At 39.0% G+C, this 21,825-nt stretch overlaps 2 protein-coding genes across 3 annotated transcripts in view; one reads left to right on the plus strand and one right to left on the minus strand.

The window, feature by feature from the left end:
• LOC140200173 (paraspeckle component 1-like) overlaps positions 1-16,625 on the plus strand; it is a 125,329-nt gene extending 108,704 nt beyond the window's left edge. For both annotated transcript variants that reach the window (XM_072263081.1, XM_072263086.1), the window contains 2 exons: positions 10,393-10,476; positions 13,007-16,625. The gene's annotated coding sequence lies outside the window, so the exon portion shown is untranslated. The remainder of the gene's footprint in view (positions 1-10,392; positions 10,477-13,006) is intronic.
• Positions 4,624-21,825, minus strand: part of mphosph8 (M-phase phosphoprotein 8) — a 68,694-nt gene continuing 51,492 nt past the window's right edge. Inside the window, exons 8-14 of the mRNA XM_072263079.1 lie at positions 21,561-21,701; positions 18,895-18,981; positions 15,237-15,391; positions 12,606-12,760; positions 9,716-9,846; positions 7,570-7,653; positions 4,624-7,046 (exon numbers count right to left, since the gene is read on the minus strand). Of these exons, the coding sequence (XP_072119180.1) occupies positions 7,005-7,046; positions 7,570-7,653; positions 9,716-9,846; positions 12,606-12,760; positions 15,237-15,391; positions 18,895-18,981; positions 21,561-21,701 (795 nt within the window). The 3' untranslated portion in view covers positions 4,624-7,004. The remainder of the gene's footprint in view (positions 7,047-7,569; positions 7,654-9,715; positions 9,847-12,605; positions 12,761-15,236; positions 15,392-18,894; positions 18,982-21,560; positions 21,702-21,825) is intronic.

A 21,825-nucleotide genomic window follows, 5' to 3' on the forward strand; every position in this document is an offset into this window, starting at 1 on the left:
ATATAGTCTTCAAATAATCAGTTGGGTTTATCAGTGCTGATCATAACTTTCATGTGTGCTACATATTGAGTAAACATTGCCATGCTGGCATGCAACAGTAAAATCCAACTCGTGACTTCAGTATTCTCATTTTTATCTTTTGTCAGACTAAATTTTAAGCTGTGTTAATTTTGAGGTGCAGAGAAACAGACATGCTAGGGAAAAGTTATGTTCTCCAATTTTTGCCTTGCACCAACCTCCTACAATTCTGACTTCAGCCAATGCCAAGTGTTGAGCTGTCTGGATAGAATTGTTCTTCCCTGATAGCATTGGATGTTTGTTGAACTATGGGACGTGATGTTCCCTTAATGTCTACTTGGAGTAAGAACCTAGTCAAAGCCTCTCACTAATATCTCTCACTTCTTCTGCTTAATGATTGCATTAATTTTGTGAATTTGTTTTCAAATGTACTATCTTCTGAATACTTTTTCTAGCAACTGTAATAGTGAAAGGAGCACAAGAAACAGAGCCCTAGTGAATTTAAAAAGAGCTCAGTGCATTTAAAAGGAGCGTGGGAAAGTGGCTGAGCAAATTTAAAAGCGATTTGGGAAAGAAGGCCCAGTGAATTTCAATAAACATTTGGTTTCATCAGGTTAAGTAAAGCACTCATCATCATCATCATCAGGTGCCACGCCCAGTTTGAGCTTTGATTGCCATGGCCCACACACTCCTGTTTCGGGTCAAGTGGATCAATTCATTGGTATTCATTTCCAGTTCCTTGGCTGCTGTCTCCATCATCATTTGTCTTTGTCTTCCCCTTGCTTTCTTCCCTTCAGTCTTTCCCATAATTACCGTGCATTTGAACTCCTCTTTCCTAATAGATAGATAGATATACTTTATTAATCCCCAGGGAAATTTGGTTTCGTTACAGCCGCACCAACCAAGAATAGAGTGTAAATATAGCAATACAAAACCCCCCGACAATCAAACAACAAAATGCAAACTATGCCAGATGGAAAATAGGTCCAGGACCAGTCTATTGGCTCAGGGTGTCTGACCCTCCATGGGAGGAGCTGCATGTTCGATGGCCACAGGCAGGAACGACCTCCCGTGCCACCAAGTATTGCATCACGGTGGAATGCGGCCGAAGTCCAACAGTAAAAAGTTCAATACCCGCTCTACAAACACGTTCCTCGATCGTAATATGCCCCGGATTGCACCATCCGTTGTTAACCAGATCAGTAAGCACCCAACTCCTTTACGCTTACCGCTCTCAGTGCACTTCTGGTCAGTCGGAATGGTATTACCCACCGAACTCCTCTTCTCCATAAGTCTCTGTTGTCTTGACCCGGTCCTCTTTCCTTGGCTTTGTGATCCCCCTCTGCATCCTCTGTGTGTTTTCCTCCAGATTTCAGCAGGGGTGTCTGCCGCTCTGTTCGCTAAACCGGCTGGTACTTGCTGTTCCGTGGAGTACACAATGCAACCTTGCTTCTGTCCCGCGTGTCGGGATGTAACCATTTCCAGCACTAAAGAAAACCCAAATAAAACTCTCTACCAGCATGTTAGAGAGGGCGCAGCTTCGACGTGTTACCGTGAGGAAAAAAAATAACGTAAATTAAAAAGTAAGAAGAAAGTAAGAATAGATTGGAACGGCTGTACCAGGCTGCATGCACGACCGGCGCATGCACACTAAGTCACATGTCCTATGAAGTTACGTTGCCTTTTCATGATCTCATACATTATTAAAGTAAAGCACTAAGTAACCTAAAAGCAATGGAGTTATTCTTTCTGGAGGCCATTCAATAAATGGAGGCATGGCTGTGCCATGTTGGAACTCCATATTGCACTGCTTTTGGCATGTATATCTTTGCAGAGTTGGGATGTTGCAATTGTAAAAGCAAAATGCAATGAGCCATTTGTCAGGCTGCATTAAGTGTTATGTATGTTTATGATCATCACACTACAGGAAGATGGTGGGAGCATTAGATGTACGGAAGAGATTGACCCGGATATTGCCTGAGATGGAAGACATTAGGTTTATTTTCATTAGTCTGTAAGAAGCTGAGGGTAGACCTTATTGGGGGGTTTATAAAATTATGAGGGGCATAGAAGGGAGAAAGTTAAAACTGGAAGGCATAGGTTTAAGCTGAGAGTGAGAAAAATGAAAGATTTGAACATTAAGTTTTCCACACAAAGGATGGCTATTTATATGGAATGATCTGCTAGAGGTGGTCATAGAGGCATTTTGGGATAGTACTTAATTTGGGAAGTGGAGGGATATGTGAAAATGAGTTAAGCTGCAGGACCAGTTTATTTTCTATGGTGTGTTTTGGAAGTTGTTCACTCTGAAGCTCATGATACTGCAGAAGGCAAGGAATGTGTGTCTGCCAGAAATTTTTAAAAAGGCAGGCAGTGTTTTAGGGGACCACTGACTGCATCTCTGAGCAGTATTCAATTCTGAGTAATGATAGGGACAGATGTTTCTCTGGAAGAGTGCAGTGCGAGGTAAGGCCATAGCACCAAGAATAAAGTTATCCAGGGAGGGAAAAATTCCAAAGGATTATAGTTCTGGGCCTTGCTGTTGCTAATTATTTCAAATAGTGTATTTTAGGTTTGTAGCTTTTATAGTGCAGCTGTAAAGAATTCTGGAGTGGCACTGGGGAAGGGTTGGTCAACCATCAATATGATCCAATTTAGTGCTACAGATGTGATTCTGCTGGTGGATTACGAGTAGTATTGAAAGATTATGAAGCAGTGCCAGAGTAGTAACTTCTGGTTTACACCAGTGTAGATCTGCAAGTATAGAACTATTTGAATAGCCTGGGTTGATGTGTGGTTTGAAGGAGTTGGTGCTGGTGGGTGGGCTTTGGTTTCCTAGGGCACTGGAACCAATTCTAGGAAAGATGAGACTTGAACATGTTGGATGAATTGCCCATCAGTGTAGCTGAAATCAGTGTCACTGGGGGAAGATTGGCTATTGCTATGGGGAGAGAAGGTTTAAACTTATGAGGCTGGGTGATGTGATGTGCAAGGAATACTGAAATAACTAGCACCTGAATAGGGGAAAAAAATAAGAACCAGATGAGGGAAAGAGTACAATGATAGCTAAGATATATCCACACAGTGTAACCTAAGTGTACTAAAGGAGGTTGGTGAGCAGCAAGGCCAGTTGATTAAAGGGTTCCCAGAACAGGGAGAACAGGGGATGTATGTGTATAGTTTATTGAAAGTGGAAGAACAAGTTGAGAAAAAGATTTATAAACCACCGCATACAGCAACCTGGAATTTATAAATGGATGCAGGAAATAGAAAGCTTTTATAAAATATTCAGTCACAGTGGAGTATCATGTTATTCTCTGGATGCCACACTATAGAGAAAGTGTGAAAAGATTAACTACAGTGTTTCCAGAGTTGAAGATCTTTAGTTTTATTATAGACTTTGATAAAGTTGGTCTCCTTGGAACAGAGCAGGTCAGAAGATCTGAAGGGTACTGACAGTGAAGCGCTGATGGAATTGAATGAGCAAATTCAATCACAGCATTTAAAGGCAGGGCCCCAGACAGTCCTTCCAGGTGAGGCGACACTTCACCTGTGAGTCGGCTGGGGTGATATACTGCATCCGGTGCTCCGGATGTGGCCTTCTATATATTGGCAAGACCCGACGCAGACTGGGAGATCGTTTCGCTGAACACGTACGCTCTGTCCGCCAAAGAAAGCAGGATCTCCCAGTGGCCACACATTTTAATTCCACATACCATTCCCATTGTGATATGTCTATCCACAGACTCCTCTACTGTAAAGATGAAGCCACACTCAGGTTGGAGGAACAACACCTTATATCCTGTCTGGGTAGCCTCCAACCTGATGGCATGGACATTGACTTCTCTAACTTCTGCTAATGCCCCACTTCCCACTCATACCCCATCTGTTATTTATTTATATACACACATTCTTTCTTTCTCTCTCCTTTTTCTCCCTCTGACTATACCCCTTACCCATCCTCTGGGGTTCCCCCCTCCCCCTTTTCCTTCTCCCCAGACCTCCTGTCCCATGATCCTCTCATATCCCCTTTGCCAATCACCTGTCCAGCTCTTGGCTCCATCCCTCCCCCCTCCCACTTTCAAATCTCTTACCAGCTTTTCTTTCAGTTAGTCCTGATGAAGGGTCTCGGCCTGAAACGTCGACTGTACCTCTTCCTAGAGATGCTGCCTGGCCTGCTGCGTTCACCAGCAACTTTGATGTGTGTCACAGCATTTAAGGCTAGATAGGTGTCTGAAGAGTTTATAGAACACTGCAACAAGCTGGATTGCTCTTGTGCAGAGCTCATATCAGTTCAGTGACTTACCTTCATGCTGTAATAATTCTATGTGGAAAATAAATGAATAAATTCATTTATTTATTTAGAGATAAGTGAAGAAATTTGGAATATTTTCTAGTTGCTCTGATTTAATTAGGTACTACTGATATTTCTTGTGTTTCAGAACAAAAACTTTTAATTGTGACGTAGTCCATCAGCTTGATCTCAGACCTCGTTGGGGAAGACTTTCCCTAATTTTCCATTGTTTTGCTTCTATCTGCATCATTCTTAAAGAAGGCTCAAACAATTTCTTATTGTTCTTAAATTGTATTTTTAATAGAAACTGAGGCAAATTAAGCTATTAGTTTCATATTACCATGCACCTGACCCTTAAATTTTAGGTTTGCATTTACTCTGATTAGATTTGTAAGGCTTTCCATTCTTTCTGTTGGAATATTCTAGTACTCCCAGCACATTTATGCTTTGGAAATTTAATGCTAAAATCTAACTATATTGTGTTGTCTACTCAAATGCTATCAATTCACCCATTCTTGGACCCTGGTACTATCCATAGATCAGAAAGAGATAGTCCACTAATTTTCTATCATCATGTCTAAAATTTGCCAGGCCGGTGTACCTTCTATATCAAATAGATGAGGGCAGGCTGTGGGTTCTGTTTAGATTTCCCCATAGATTTATTCTTTACTTCACTTTAGCCTAGCTAAAATGTCACAGTTGCCTTCAATTTCAAATTTCTATTTTCACCTTTCATAAGTACTCGATTTTGTTAAAGTTGCTGCATAGGTACTGATTTTGAAAGAGCACTTCGTGCAAGCATGCTGTAAACCATGCCTGTGATATAGTTCAAAGTCAGAAATTAAAAAGATGCTTTGAGGCTTTTACATTCCTTACCCATCCCAATGCCAGTGATGACATCATACAATATGCTGCTACTTTCCACTGCAGAATAAAAAGTAGGAAGTATCATGCCTTGTATGTTAATGCTATGATTTTCTCACATTCTTTGACTACAATACTGTTTGCAAACCTGTAGTGAGTCTTATCACATAGCTCGAGAATATTTGAATAAATGTATTGCTGAATAAACCTAACATTCAGCTTACAAATAAATGCCAAAATCTTTAGTAATGAGTTAATATTGAGTGGTTTCTAATAACCTTTCTTTAAAAATTATTTGCAAATGATTACTTAAGGTCAGTAGCAATAAGGAATGTGTGTGGGTGAAGAATCTAATTAAGTTTTTCTGTAGATTTATTTGTAGCAGCTTCAGTTTTTCACTCCAGTTATCATTCTTGCTTTCCCAGTAAGTTTGAAGCAATAATTTGCAAACTGTTCAGGTGTAATGACATAGCAAACAAGAGCAGGAAAAAGTTCGTGTTAATATCATTATAGTTAACTAACACAACTTGAGCCATCTAAAGTAGTTGCTCCTGGGTGATTTAAATTTATTAATTGCCCTGCTTCATTATTCCCTGCTTTCAAGAAATGTGGACACTTTGTGCATTCAACTAATAATGACCGAAACAAAATTTACTTATAAGTATTAGAAGTTATATTTTACATAAAATTTACAAAATTGAAATTTGCTTTTAAATGGTGGGATAGAACAACTTTCATAATCACATTCCTTAGGTCAGCATTTTTGGTAGTATTTGCAACAGTTTAGGCACATACTGGTAGTTTATACAGTACGAGGAAGAAAACTAAGGCACATATGGAAATGTGTAGTCTAAAATATGTTCACATTTCTTAAAGCATGCAATTTAAGTTCTGTAGTACATACCAGTGCTTACTATTTAAAAAATGTACAAGAACCATTAATAGCTTTTATCAAAGGCTATCCTATAATGCTTAAAATGAACTCTACAGCACTAGTTGAAAAGAACAAAACTGGAGTATCAAATGGCCAATAGTTCCTAACTGCTGCATCAAGAGATCAGTAATAAATTCACATTAGTTCAATGTCTGTTTTCAATGGATGTTTGCACATATGTTAGACAAGAAATGTCAAATGCAGTTATTACCAATTTATACAGTGAATTTAAAATGAATGCCAAAGTTTACAATGCATCTTTACATGATAAACAGATTCATAAATAGTAAACAACTGAGTGTCACACCAAAAAACAAATGACATGAAGTGATGGCAGGAGCTTCATTTTCAAATGTGAATTGATCCTGGCCTTTACCACTATTAGTCAATTACAGTAGAGGCTTCAAAGCAGATCATCTTGCCCCTCATTCTGTAATGACATATTACCATGTGTAGTAAAATAAACTAATTAAATCTACTCTGCAACACATGAAGAAAAAATGAGACTGATACAAACAAAAAGGCATCAACATGTTCAAAAGTACTTTTCATAAATATGCAAAAATTGGAGTACTGTTTTTTCTATTCCACATTGTGGAAGAGGTTTGTAGAAATTCTCACATGCAAATAGACACTACACCAACTATTTAACAAATACTGACTGCCACCTACAAAAAGACAACTTTTAAAACAACACTAACTATTTTGTGTAAACTTATACTTGTATATATAAGTTTGTAACAGGTTCAAGGAATATTTCCAGACAAATTGACAGACTTTAATGGAAAAAATAAATTCCAACTATCCTAGAGCTGCTGTCCATGAAAACAACTTGCTCACACAAACTGTCCATGCTAATTATTCCACTTGCAAGAAGGATTGCACTGAAGACATTCACTGGAGTTGGACTCTATATGCACAAATAAGCAGTTTTACCTGAAACGAAAGCAATGCCTCATTAGAAGGTGATATTAGAATGCTGCATTTAAAACAAAGTAGGCTTGAAAAAGATGAATTTGTCTAAACATAAGCTAGCAATGTAGGCAATTACTGCCATGCTACAACAATGGGCCTGCAAATTGAATGGAGTCAGATTGGGGAACACAGCAGTTATTCCTCAAACCTAATCCAATCTTCATTTCATTAGGCACTGTCATCTGATTAGTTTACAGACTTAATATAGTCAATAAACAATGGCAAATTGAGACAGGTGATCAGATATAACTTACACTCACCACTTTTAGACACAAAACTGTTATCTCCACATACATAATGTTGCAACAAGGCAAGTCTAGTTGGTTTATATGGAGTAAAAGTAGACTTGTGCCAGAAACAGATCAATATCAATGAAAGAGTTGGAACTAAAATGGCTTCTCTATAGCTGGCTATAATTGTGACAGAACCATTTCCAAACAATTATAAATCACTTAACTATCTTAACATATCAAAGTATACCTACCTTGGCAGTAGGAGCATCAGCAAGTCTAATAAATAATTTATTACTGCCAGGCACAGGACTGAAGGAATAAATAAAATGACTATCCTGGAAAAATCAACAAAAGTGTAATTAATTTCAAAACCGATCAAAATTCTGATATATCAGAAAAAATTGTAACACTGGACTTTTAAACTTATGATTATAAGTATATACATTTCATTTAAAACCACCTGAGCAGAATCAAAAATCCATCACAACCAAGCTTCTTCATTTATACTCTTCAAAAATCCAAAAAAGACAAGTGGCTAAATGAAACAAGGGGCATTCAATTCTTTTTATTCTGGTTATATAGTTCCTCTGCACTTACTGCTCTTCCATGACAGCCTCCTTCCTCCTTGAAATGGACTGAGCCTCATTTTCCCCCTCTCCTGCTCTTTTCCATCTGGCAAATTCTTTTTAATACTTGGTAATTTAATTGAAGGACATGAAACAAATCAAAGAAAACACTTTACTATTGGGCTGTGTGGGTCAGAGCTAGGGACCGTCTTTACTGGATTTATGGAATATTCTTTGTTCCACTGTCGCCAGAAGTGATGAATCCAAGTACCACCAGGACGTAAACAAGCTAGTGTCCTGATGCATGACAACAAGTTGGAGCTGAATGCCCTTAAAACTGGAGATGCAAATCAACTTCATGAGAAGTGTGTGTCTCCTCTCCACACTCATCAACAACTCGACATTTAGCACTGTTTCAACATTCAGGTTCCTGGGCATCATTATTTTACAGGACCTTGTGAGAGAACCACATTTCCTATATTAACAGAAGTTTGATAGGGGATGTACTTCTTGCAGCAGTTGTTAAAAATTCCATCTTCTCAAAAATTACTGGCATAATTCTACACTGCCATATCCTTACAGCAGTCGTTGATCAGTCACTGTCTGATGCAGTATCCTCTCACAATATACAAACACTACAGTGAACTGTCAGGTCACCAGAAAAGATCGTTGTCTGAGTCTACCATCACTGCAGGATTTGTGTGGATCCAGGGCAAACAGACTGGGGAAAATCATTGCGGACACCCCACACAGCAAATTGCCTTTCCCAAAAGCTCCTTTCTGCAAGTGCTATAGGGTTCTTAAAACAAAAACTGTGTGCCATCCAAAAGTTTCTTCTCCTTAATTTTGTTGCATGTTGTGCCAATGCACTATAGCAAATTCCTAATACTTGTGAATGTATATGCCGAATAAAGTTTATCCTCGATCTGCTTATTGTTTCAGTTTCTCAGAACAAGTTTGTATAGCTTCCTCTTTTGAATTGTTCATTGGATCAGATTCATAATTTTATCAATTCAGGTTAAAGACTATCCCACCTCCAAATTAATTGAGTTAAAAATGCATAAAAATGCATGAAACTTCCTCCAAGGAAATATCTACCAGTATGATGGCCTAAACATTCCAAAGTCAGACATATTCTTATCAACTGATACACAATATAGTGAGGGGAGGGTGGCATAGGCTCTAACTAATCCATGAGACATACTTCAAAGATGTAATTTACTACTTACAATGACCCTTTGAAACATACATTGAAATATGACTTATTACTGCCCATCTGATATTTCAAAAATATCGATCCATTGTTGCCGATGTGTGGCACGTGGTTAGGGTTTTGGACTAGCGATCTGAAAGTCATGGGTTCAAGCCTTGGCCAGAACAGCATGTGTTTCCTTGAGCAAGGCACATAACCTCACGGTGCTCTAGTCTACCCAGCTGAGAATGGGTACCGGCAAAAATGCTGGGGGTTAACCTCATGATAGACTGGCGTTCTATTGGGGGGGGGGGGGGGAGGAGAGTGAGTCTTGCACTCTCAGTCGCTTCACGCCACGGAAACCGGCATAAGCACCGGCCTGATGGCCACAAGGCTCATGACAGACTTTAATCCTTAATTGTTGACGATGTTACTTACAGCAACTTTTTTTTGACAGCAAGAACAACCATTTGAATTCATAATCCACCTGTATGCAACATCACAAGATAGATTTTCAACTAAAATGGTACTGTGGATCAGCCACAATTTGTGCTTTTTCTACAACAAATTTTTGACCCAGGTGACAGCCTCAATGTTCTTATGGTCCATTGGGTTGAAAATGCAGATTGAAATACTTACCAAGAATACGGGAAGCTGAAATTTATCATTTAGAATAACAGCCTGAACGCTGCATGATCCACAGAGTTTAGCCACTATATGGTCATGGCTAAAAAAATTGGCATGAAAGATGAAGAGTAGAATCCCAGTTCCTGAAGAGAAACAGTGTTTGATTAGTTGAACTTGCACACAGGCAAAGGTGAAGCAATACCAGTACCGTCTCTATGACTGTTCTCCAAATGCAGTTTGTCCATTATTCCCAAAAGCATACATCTCCAAGTCAAATAAACTCAAATACTGCCATCTAAAGATTAAAATTTATTGAACAGCACCTGGCAAAAAAACAATCTGTTCCAAAATATATTTCTATATATATATATATATATATATACTCTTTACAAAAAGACACTAAACCCCAGCATTTAAAGACCCCAAGACTTAACATTAAAAGGAAGCATCAATGTGTAAAGCTGAGGAAATGGGAAAAAATGACCAGATACCATAGCAGATGTAATGAAGGATTTTGTTTTTAAAAGTTTCCCTTGTTAAACATCAAGAAATATTTTCTTTGGTATGGGAAATATTTAAAAGTGTTCAAAAGTTTAAGTCCTTTTAGATACTAAGTTAACAGGTAATTGCCTTTGACAGGTTAATTGCTATGGTAACTTACTAATTGATCTTCAAAATTTCATTTACAGGTCAACAATATTACTGACAAACTCAACGCTCCTATCAATCCCCAAATCCCTCCAAGGTGTTGGCTTTTGAGGATTCTGACCCAGGTAATAATCAGCTGTGATTGGGTTGCCTAATTTGTCAAATAATTACAAGTTTATTCTTGCTTTCCCTCCAATTGATCGCTGAGACTAGGATCTTTTATGCCAATTCCATAGCCTTATATTTTCTTCAAAAACACACCCCCCTTCTCTACTTGTCTCCAGTTACCTAGCTTCCCCCTCTGAGGCAGAGATTCAACAAATCTCTGAAACTGGGCACCTCAGTTTTTATTTGGAGATAGATATGGTAACAGACCCTTCTGGCTTAATGACAGCATGCCACCAAATTATTCCCATATGACCAATTAACCTGCATGTCTTCAGAATATGGGAAGAAACCAAGAGCACCCCAAGGAACCCATCATGGTCTCCAGGAGAACGTACAGAGTCCTTACAGATAGTGGTTGAATTGAACCCAGGTCGCTGGCACTGTAATAGCATTATGCTAGCCACAATACCTGCAAATGACAAACTCTTCATACCACTCTCACATTAATGGAAACACTTCAACAACTCTTTTTCTGTCCCCCTCAGAAGCTTATAATTACTTTTTAAAAAATTAATGGTCAGAGTAAATTTAATACCACATGGAAACTGGCATAAACACCAGCCTGATGGGCCACAAAGGTTCGTGGCAGACTTCAATCTTAAATCACCACATAGGAGGATCAAAGCTTGTAGCACATGCTCTTCGCTTCTTTATATTCATTCTGCCAATGGGAATTTAATAGCCTATAAATTAAAGAGTGATCTACCATGATAAGACCACAAGACATAGGAGCAGAATTAGGCCATTTGGCCCATCAAGAATGCTCCATCAGTCAATCATGGCTGATCCTTTTTTTCCTCCTCCTCAACCCCATTTCCCGGCCTTCTCTCCGTAACCTTTGATCCCATGAGTGGACGCCCCTCTAACCCAAGGCTGTGTCCTCTTGTCCTAGACTCTCCCACCATGGGAAGCGTCCTATCTACATCTACTCTGTCTAGGCCTTTCAACATTCTAAAGGTTTCAATGAGATCCCCCCTCATCCTTCTAAATTCCAGTGAGTGCAGAGCCAGAGCCATCAAACGTTCCTCGTATAACTCTTTCATTCCTGGAATCATCCTTGTAAACTGCCTCTGGACCCTCTCCAAAGCCAGCACAACTTTTCCTAGATGAGGAGCCCAAAACTGTTCACAATACTCAAGGTGAGGCCTCACCAGTGCCTTATAAGGCCTCAGCGTCACATCCTTGCTCTTGTATTCTAAATCTCTTAAAATGAATGCTAATATTGCATTTGCCTTCCTCACCACTGACTTAACCTGCAAGTTAATCTTTAGGGTGTTCTGCACAAGGACTCCCAAATCCCTTTGCATCCCAGATTTTTGGATTTTCTCCCCGTTTAGAAAAGAGTCCGACTTTTATTTTTACTACCAAAATCTGAAAAGTTAGAAGGTCATGGTATAACTGGTGAGGGCACACTTGCAGTATTGTGTTCAGTTTTGTTCACCCTCCTATAGGAGGGATGTTATTAAACTGGAAAGAGTACAGAAAAGGTTTACAAGGATGTTGTTTGGATGGGGCATCTTGATTGGAATAGACCAGTTGGGCTAAAGTGCTCATTTTTGTGCTTACTTGCAAGGTGAGAGATAAGAGGTTTAGAAGGGATCTGAAGAGCAAATATTTTTCCACACACAGTGGTTGATATCTGGAACCTGCTGCCTAAGGTGATTATTGAGGGAGATGCTCTCATCAGATTGAGGAAGCATCTAGACAAGAACTTCAGTCTCTAAGGCACAGATGACTACAGACCAAACGTGGGTAAATAGGACTAGTTTAGACAAATATAATGCTTGATATGGCAGACCAAAGGACCCGTTTCTGTGCTACATGATCATGACTATAAAAATTATTTTCTATTCAAGATTATCCCTTGTCCGATCAGCTGTATGAAGGATTTTGCCTGATCAGGCCAGTTTTAAAATCAGTAACAACCTTAATATTACAGATTTAAAATCAAGGGCCATTGAGCTCCTTAAGGCTGCTCTGCCATCGAATAAGACAGAACTAAAAGCAATCTTTTTGCTGAGCGCTACTTGGTGTCTTTCCAAAACCCATGTCTTTAGGAAAAAATACTCACAGAAGATTGACATACCTTCACCAGAACTGTACTGAGGTTTGTAGTTGAAGTCCAAAGCAAAATCTGGGCCTTCACAAAGTCTGTGACAAGCTACAGGAAACACAGGTTCCAGCAATGACAGACGTGCTTCAAAATAATCTCTAATTGTCTCATCTATCACTCTGGATATGCTGGTCAGAAAAATAAATCATACACAGTGAGAGATTTTCCAAACTGAGGAAACTACTATTTTTTTAATATAAAACAAATCTTACATTCCAAAATCTTCAAACATATTTATTATGAAAAGTTTCTATCTCTCTATTGTATTGTGCAAGGATGCCATGTCAGAAATCAAACTGAGAAATTAAAATAAAGTATACTGATTACACCATTTTGGCTGAAATGAAAGGAATTTATAAAATCTTTTTATGCAGGTTGACAAGAGATGTCTGTTACTGCAGCGGTTCCCAACCACCGGGCCGCGAGGAAAGGATAGGATTTGGCGATAGGAGTCAGCTGCACCTTTCATCATTCCTTGTCATGCCCACTGTTGAGCCATTACGCATGCGAGGTCATTACCCGCGCATCATCCATGTCAACGCGGGAAGATGATTAACTCTTCAAGCTTGCAAATGACGGTGGGCTGAAAAGTATGTTTGACATAACATCTCTGCCGGCATTCTGGATCAAAGTCAAGGTTAAATATCCTGAGATAGCCAGGAAAGCACTGAAAACGTTGCTTCCATTTCCAACATATTTCTGCAATGAATGCAACGAAAACCAAATTGCGGAATAGACTGGACATAAGGAACCCCCTTCGAGTATTGCTGTCTCCCGTCACCCTTCGATCGGAGCGTCTCGTTGCAGGAAAACAAGCCCAGGGCTCCCACTGATTCAGCGATATTGGTGTGTTGCAATGACTTTATATGTTCATACAGGGAAAATATGTGCTGTGTGTTTAATATCCAAACGTTACTTAAAATGTTATGATGCTATTGACTTATATAACCATATAACAATTACAGCACGGAAACAGAACATCTCTGCCCTGCTAGTCCGTGCCAAACGCTACTCTCACCTAGTCCCACCGACCTGTACTCAGCCCATAACCCTCCATTCCTTTCCTGTCCATATACCTATCCAATTTTTCTTTAAATGACAATATTGAACCTGCCTCTACCACTTCTACTGGAAGTTCGTTCAACACTTACTTCAAGCTCCCCTGTCCTCCCCTGATAATTGACTTATTGCTATATTCATGCAAGGAAAATATGCGGTGTGTTTAATATTAAATTCATTAGATAAACCCTTTTAGAAACGAAATTGAGTGTATTAGCCACTTATCACCTATATTCCGGTCATGATTAACATCCCCCCCACCCCCCGAACAGAATTGCCAAAGATGATTTGTAGAAAAAAAAATCGGCACGTACATTCATGCACGAATCACGCATGTGCACTGGTGCCCGTGCAAGGCTTCATAGCCATTGTAGTCTTTCTCGGGGTAAGCTCAACATATTTGACTGCTACTCTTGTTCGTTGGCAACCCTACCCCCACCCCCGATCGGCCAGTCCACAAGAATATTGTCAATATGAAACCGGTCCGCAGTGCAAAAACAGTCGGGGACCCCTGCGTTACTGAAAAATCATTTGAAAAACTAAGAATTCAAAGTAGGCGGTGGCCACGTGGAGAGAGTGAGAAACAAGGAAGCATTGAAGAAATAAGATGGTCAATACAAGGAAAAATAATGTCAATTTAAAATTATAGCAAAGACATTGGCTTTCACAATCACACAGGATAAATGTTAAACCTGGACTTTACAAAACAAGAGTTGATTCATTTGAAATGTGGTGCCAGGGATTACTTAAAAACTATGAACATGAAAAAGCAAACCACTTAGTCCTGAATCAAATAAAGACTTTGCTTCCTTAAAAGCACAATACTAAAGCAGAAACTGATACATGAGCATGTCCTGGAAGGGAGATGATAAACATGCTTGGTAAAGTGGAAAGAAAGAGGCGAACTAAGCAGAGGTCAAAGTGAATAGATGAAGCCATTAAGAGTTCAATAGAGCAGCTATGAGGGGTAGCTGGTGGTAAATCATCTTTAGCAGAACTAGGCTATTGGATTATCAGGGATCAGCACACACTCAATGGCACGAACATATTAATGAATGACTAACAGATCTGATCAGTTTCATCATTGCTACAGATACTGTAAATTCAATTAGTTTCAGCAGGCCTTATGACTATGGCTAATTATAAAAAATGGATACTGGACAATTCCTCTAAGTGTTACCTTTCTATCTACTGTAAGTTTAGAAATATTTGTGAACAAGTGAGTGGAGACTGTACTTTCAAGGCTCGATGCTGGGGACTGTCATCTTGATCAATTCTAGTGAAATGTTCTGAAGTGATCTTTTCCAGAAACCCTCCAGGAGCTCTGTACTTTAAATGTTGAAGAGCAAGTACCTTCCAAATGCAAATTCAACTAGATAAACTGGTTGAATAATTGGTGCACTTTGACTCCCAAAATCAAAAGTTGCATATAATCCATTTACCAGTTTGTCTGGATTACAAAAATGGATATTTGACCTGTTTTTGTCATTGCCAACTTAAACCATTTTAAATAGTAACTGAATGTAGTCCTGATGATTAACTTACGTTTCCACATGATTCTTTAGCAGGTCATAGACCAGTATGTTATTGCTCTGCTTAGCATAGTATAGGGCACTGTTCTGATGTTTAGAAAGGATCCCACAATCAGCACCATATTCTAGAAGAAGTCTTACTATGTCAGAATTTCCTCTCTTACAAGCCTGCAAAGAAGAAACAGAATCAGATTGTTACCGACTTATATGACATGAAATCTGATGTTTGGCAGCACCACAGTGCAAAAGATAAAAATATTGTACATAAATAAATCTCACAAAGAAAATGAATAATAAAGTTCATGGATTATGTAGTTTTTCATGCTCCTGTACCACCTCCCTGATAGCAGAAACCTGAAGAGAGTGTGTTGCAGATGGTGAGAGCCCTTAATGAGGGATGCTACCTTCTTGAGGCACCACCTCTTGAAGATATCCTCAATGGTGATGTAGCTGGCTGAATATATAACCTGGTGCAACCTCTTATGATCCTGTGCATTGGAAGCTCCACACCTGGCTCTGATATAAGCAGTCAAAATGCTCTTCACTGTATATCTATAGAATTGCTTTTTAATTAAGAGTCTTTGCTGGCATACCACAAGCTCCTAACAAAGCAGAGCATCAATGTACTTTTCATCCTTGCTTTGTCCAATGCAACTAACACTGCTTCAGTTGTCTTCTTTCACCCCTACTGGGTTTTCTCCTATTCCTTGTTTATCTGTTGCCCTCTTGAAGCATGTAAATGCACAAAATCCAGTCCCACCAAATAACCAGATTTTCATAATTTCTATTAATTTTACAGTATAAATATTACAAATAACACAGGCACACAACCACCTTACCACCAAATCGGGTTTTCTGCCCTGATATAATTTCCAAATTAAAGAAAAGGTGCTTAAATTCAGGGTCCTATCGGGAAACAGGTAAGTTTCAAATCCAAAACATCAGTCAACAGACGTTTTTACATCAATACAGCACAACCTTGTCAATAACCTCCTTACCAGCCTCCCAAGCACCACCAGTATCAGCTGTCAAACAGCCTCCATGTTACACGAATCATTCAACTGAATTTTAGCCTCTCACCATGTTCTTCACCAACTCTATTCCCCGTGTCTAATTTAGTACACTCATTTACAAATCTTTCCAACACCTTCAATTACTTTTCTGACTTGCTCCATCTTCATTCTCAGCCCATTTTCCCCCACCTCTGCCTTCCTGCACTTTTACTCTTCCTTTGTCTTATGTCAGTCTCAAAATTTTCAAGTCTTATGATTCTTCTATATCCATGTTCTCCTACATCTCCTTAATCACTTGTTAAAACTTTTTTAAAAATCAATCTTCATAACCAAAAAACACTGATCTATGCAAGAGGCTACTAGGCATCAAGAAACACACATCAAAGTTGCTGGTGAATGCAGCAGGCCAGGCAGCATCTGTAGGAAGAGGTGCAGTCGACGTTTCAGGCCGAGACCCTTCGTCAGGACTAACTGAAGGAAGAGTGAGTAAGGGAATTTGAACGTCGACTGCACCTCTTCCTACAGATGCTGCCTGGCCTGCTGCGTTCATCAGCAACTTTGATGTGTGTTGTTTGAATTTCCAGCATCTGCAGAATTCCTGTTGTAGGCATCAAGATCATTAGTTTGTCCTTGAAACATCTTGGGATCTAATGCCCTTATACAAATATTCATTGTTCATACACTGTCCCGTGTCTACACCACATCTACAACTTCCCTCAGAATTGCAGTGAAATAAGAGTTTAATCCAGGCAAGGTTGAGGTTATTGCCATTTGGGAGGTGAATTGCAAGGAAAAGTACACATAAATATCAGCACCCTTAATGACACTGATGTATAGAAGGATCTTGGGTCAAAGTCCAGAGCTCCCTGAAAGTAGCTGCACCAGCTGATGAAGCAATAAAGATGACATATAGCTTGCTTGCTTCTAGTAATCTAGGCAGTGAGTTTGAAAGTCAAGAAGTTATATTGCTGCTCTATAGAACTTTATTTAGGCCGCATCTGGAAAGATGCATTCAGTAACAGTCACCACATAATAGCAAAGATGTGGAAGCTTTAGATAGGGTACAGACGAGGCTGGCATTGGTTTACTATTGTCACATGTACTGAGATACAGTTGAACAGCTTGTCTTGCATTGTTCTCATACAGATCAATTTATTACAGAGCATTGAGAGTGCGCAGTAAAACAATAAAAGAATGCAGAATAAAGTGCAATAACTGTAGAGAAAGTTCAATCCACGTAAACAATATGCAAGATCATAATGAGGTAGACTGTGTGGTCAAGATTCCATCTTATTGTACTAGGGAACGATTCAATAGTATTAACAGTGCGGTAGAAGCTGTCTTTCAGCATGGTGGTTATGTGCTTTCTTTGCCTGATGGGAGACGGGAGGAGAGAATGTCTGGAAAAGGTAGGGTCTTGCATTATTGCTAAGAATCAGGTTTAATATCACCGACATATGTTGCAAAAATTTTTGAAATATGGTGGCCATTTTACTGAGACAGTGGGAAATACAGAGGTTGATTTCCAGGATGTGCGGAGCTATGTCCACACCTCTCTGCAGTTTGAGGTCATGCACAGAACAGGTACTATATCAAGCCACAATGATTCTAGATAGGATGCTTTCTGTGGCACATCGATTAAATAAATAGAAATTGGCGAGGGTCAAAGGCAAGATGCCAAATTTCTTTAGCCTCTGGAGGAAGAGGAGGCATTGGTGAGCTTTCTTGGGTGTGACATCAGTGGGGTTGGACCTCGACATGTTACTGGTGATGTTGACTCTTAAGAACCAAAAGCGCTCAGCATTTGAACTCGTCGCCATTGATAAGGAGAAAAGCATATGCATTACACCCATTCTTGAAGTCAATGACCAATGTTTTTTTGCTTATACTGATTGAAAGATTGTTGTCATGACACCGTGTTACTAAGCTCTCTAGTTGTTATTTGAGGTATGGTCCACCACAGTGATATCAACTCCAAACATAGATGGAATTACAGTAGAATCTGAATCCTACTCTATTCATTTGGCTCTGGTTTATCACAAAGCTACATGGATTAGATAGCAGGTGGCACAAGGAGAGCTTGGACAAACTAAGCTTGTTTTCTCTGGAGTGGTGAATAAGGCTGGACCAGATAGAAGTTTATAAAATTATGAGACGTGCAGATAAGAGTAGGCAGCCAGTGTCTTTCTCCAGTGCTGAAATGTTTAATACCGAAGGGCATGGATTTAAGATGAGAAGGAGAAGCTCAAAAAGATGGGCAGAGCAATTTAACAAAAAAAAAAAACAGCTATGGGTACCTGTAATATAACAGATGTGCTTAAGAGGCTCTTGGATGGTCACATGAATATGCAGAGAATAGAGGGAAATGGACCACGTAGTTTAATTAGATACCATTGGCCTAATTAGCTCAGCAAAACATTGAGGGCTAAAATCTACTGCTACATTTTACACTTCACCTTTTCCCAGCCCAATCTACCAATTTCGATGGAATGTGCTTGGTCTATAAGACATTTCCAAAGCTACTCTCATTAAAGAAATCCTCTACTCTCTTTTTCCTCATCTCTTTTCAAATCAGTTTGGGTCAGACTGCTGAAATTAGAAATTTTTTTTTTTTAAAACTGCTGAGTATTGTGTTTTTGGGGAGAAAAAAAAACATACCTTCATTAATGCAGTTTCTCCACTGATCTGTTGAGCATTAACTTGGGAACCTGCTTCCAGAAGAATAGCAACTGTTGTCAGATAATTCTGAAAGTGGGGAAAAAAATGTTAAATACACTAGTGATAAGTGATTTGATACTGTGCTCCAGTAGTTAATGAAGAAATTGTACTAAATCTTAAGTTATAACAACATTTAATTTTGGACAAGACTGATGTATTATATTCTATTGTATTGATTTTACTGTATTTTAAGATACTCTGCCAGGGCAGTAAAATGAAGTTTCTGCCAACACTTCCACTATATTAGTGATACAATGACAGAAAGCATGAGGAAATTCCAGGGCACTACTGTCAAGTGCATTCACTGCTCGTCTTAGAAAAGGAATACTGTAATAAGTACAGGTGCACATTCCTTTATCCGAAATTCTGAAATCCAAAAAGCTCCGAAAACCAAAGTTTTTTTTCGCCAACAGCTGACGTCACTCAGGTGTGATATGGCAGCACTAGCAGAGCCCGCCAGACGTCAGTTGTGGCTCGGCACTCGTACTGGTTACATGTGCATTTGCTGTTTGCTGATATTTTGTGTTTAATTTCACTGTGAAAATGTCAAAAAGAGCTGCAGTTACCCCTATGGGTAACAATGAGAAAAAGAGATGGAATCTTCTCTATCAATAACGCAGAAAGTGGAGTTATTGCAGAAGCTTGATCGTGGTGTGTCTGTGCAGCGTCTTACTGAAGAAAATAGTGTCGGAACTACCACTGTATATGATTTAAATAAACAAAGACAAGTTACTGAAGTTTTATGGTGACAGTGACGTTCTACATTTATTCCAATAAGTAATTTACCATGTGTTTGATTCCGTTCATTTGAAGCTGTATATTGTTATGTTTTATTGAATGTTTTTGTTGGAATAGAATTTCTTCTTGTCATTATTCCCTAAACAATACAATATAACAATTATTTACATAGCATTTACATTGTATTAGGTATTACAAGTAATCTAGAAATGACTTAAAGTATACGGGAGGATATGCGTAGGTTTGGTGCGCTGCTGGGTCCTAAAGTCCACCGCACTGAGCCAGGTTAAACAAGGGACTTGAGCACACGTGTTTTTTGGTATCGGGGGTGGGGGGAGTGGGTCTGAAATCCGAAAAATTCTGAATTCCGAAGTGCAACTTGCCCCAAGGATTGTGGACCTGTATAAGTTAAAGTATACTAGCAAAACTGCATCACAAGAATAAATAATCGTAAATTGATTCCCATAATTTCTGGAGTTATTTGATGGGTCACAGTGCTCAAGAGCTTTTTGTTATACAAGAGGTGAAAATTGAAAAGAGAACGAGGAAAGGCAAAGCCACCCATAATTTCATAGTCAATAGTCTGTGATTCCCACAAGATCACTAAATACATTGGCATTGGATTATTTGGTCCTCATCTACAACACCTGCCACAGGCAACTACTCAGTGTTAGTGCAGTCTGAGCTCACATGGATTGTTAGTTGTTTGCTGTTGTTCATGGAATCATACACCTTCAAGACAAGGAAAATAGAAATACCACTCTGGATTTATTTTCTAAACAATATGGATTAATATCTTTTATAAAACAACACAATAGCATTTTAAATTTTAGCCTCAACATCTTAATGCATTAAAGATACTCAGTACCCAAGGCAAGAGAAATGTTTTTCATTACCCCTTAATATCAAACAAAACAAAATCTACAAATGATGTTACCTACAACTACGAAAACTAACGTCCAGAAAGAAAAACTTTGTCCGAAATTAGCAATTCATCCACACTAAGCATTAAGCACTATCACATTCTGAAAACAGCTCAATAATTTCATTTGATATCAGAGAATGTATACAACCTGAAATTCTTGTTCTTTGCAGACATCCACAAGAACAGAATGCCACAAAGAATGAGTGGTAGTAAAAACATTAGAACCCAAAGCTTCCCATTCACACACAAGCAGCAGCAAATGACCCTGACCCTCTCTCCAAAAAAAAAGCACTCATCAGCACTCTTCACCCACCAAGCAAGCAAAGCCCTGAAGACCATGATCTGCAGTACAACAAAAACTAATCATTCACCCAACAATTCAACATACAGTACCACAGACTCTCTCAATAAAGGGGACAGAGAAGTGTCACCCTTTCACAGCGAGAGGGGAAACCAAAAAAGTGTGTCAACTCTTGACATATGGCTGTTACCTGCCTTGGCTCCGCCAACAAATACACTTATCATTCTCTCCTTACCCTCAAGACAAAAAAAGTCATGCAAACATCACCAAATACAGATTTTACTTCAGATCACATCTCATCCTAACACAAAATTCTTTCAAGAAGGATGAAAGAACACCATTTTTTCATCCTTGTTGTGTTTTGCTGTGTAGATACAGCAACACTCAACCTAACAGTGTTACAGGAACTCCTTCACCAAAAAGGACTACAATAGTTCAAGATGGCTTACCAACACTTCAAGGGCAATTAACTGTTAGACAATCAATGCTCCCATATTCCAAAAATGATGTCAGACTCTTTTTTAAGTATTTGATCAAATATAGCTTTATCTGCAGCCACAGATCTCTTAATTCTAGACCAATTTTACTATGCTTAGTGGCATTAATCATAGCACAAATAACTAACTTCAATTGCAAACAAACCTTCTCAGCAGCATGCATCAGTGCAGTGGTACCGTTTTTTTGTCGAGAACTGATCTTTGCACCCTTCTTGATGAGTAATCTGAGGATATCATCCTGTCCTCCAGCAGCTGCAAACATGACTAGATTCATTCCACTAGGGTCCTATAACAGAAACATTATGATAAAATTTTAAATTCCAAACGCAGACTTATCAACTAATAAGAATGTTCATTCCTGCCATTCAGGACACAGGGTATTAGCAAATTCTTGATGAATTTTCCACAAT

Source organism: Mobula birostris, chromosome 7 (assembly GCF_030028105.1).
Source record: "Mobula birostris isolate sMobBir1 chromosome 7, sMobBir1.hap1, whole genome shotgun sequence".
NCBI classification, from domain to species: domain Eukaryota; kingdom Metazoa; phylum Chordata; class Chondrichthyes; order Myliobatiformes; family Myliobatidae; genus Mobula; species Mobula birostris.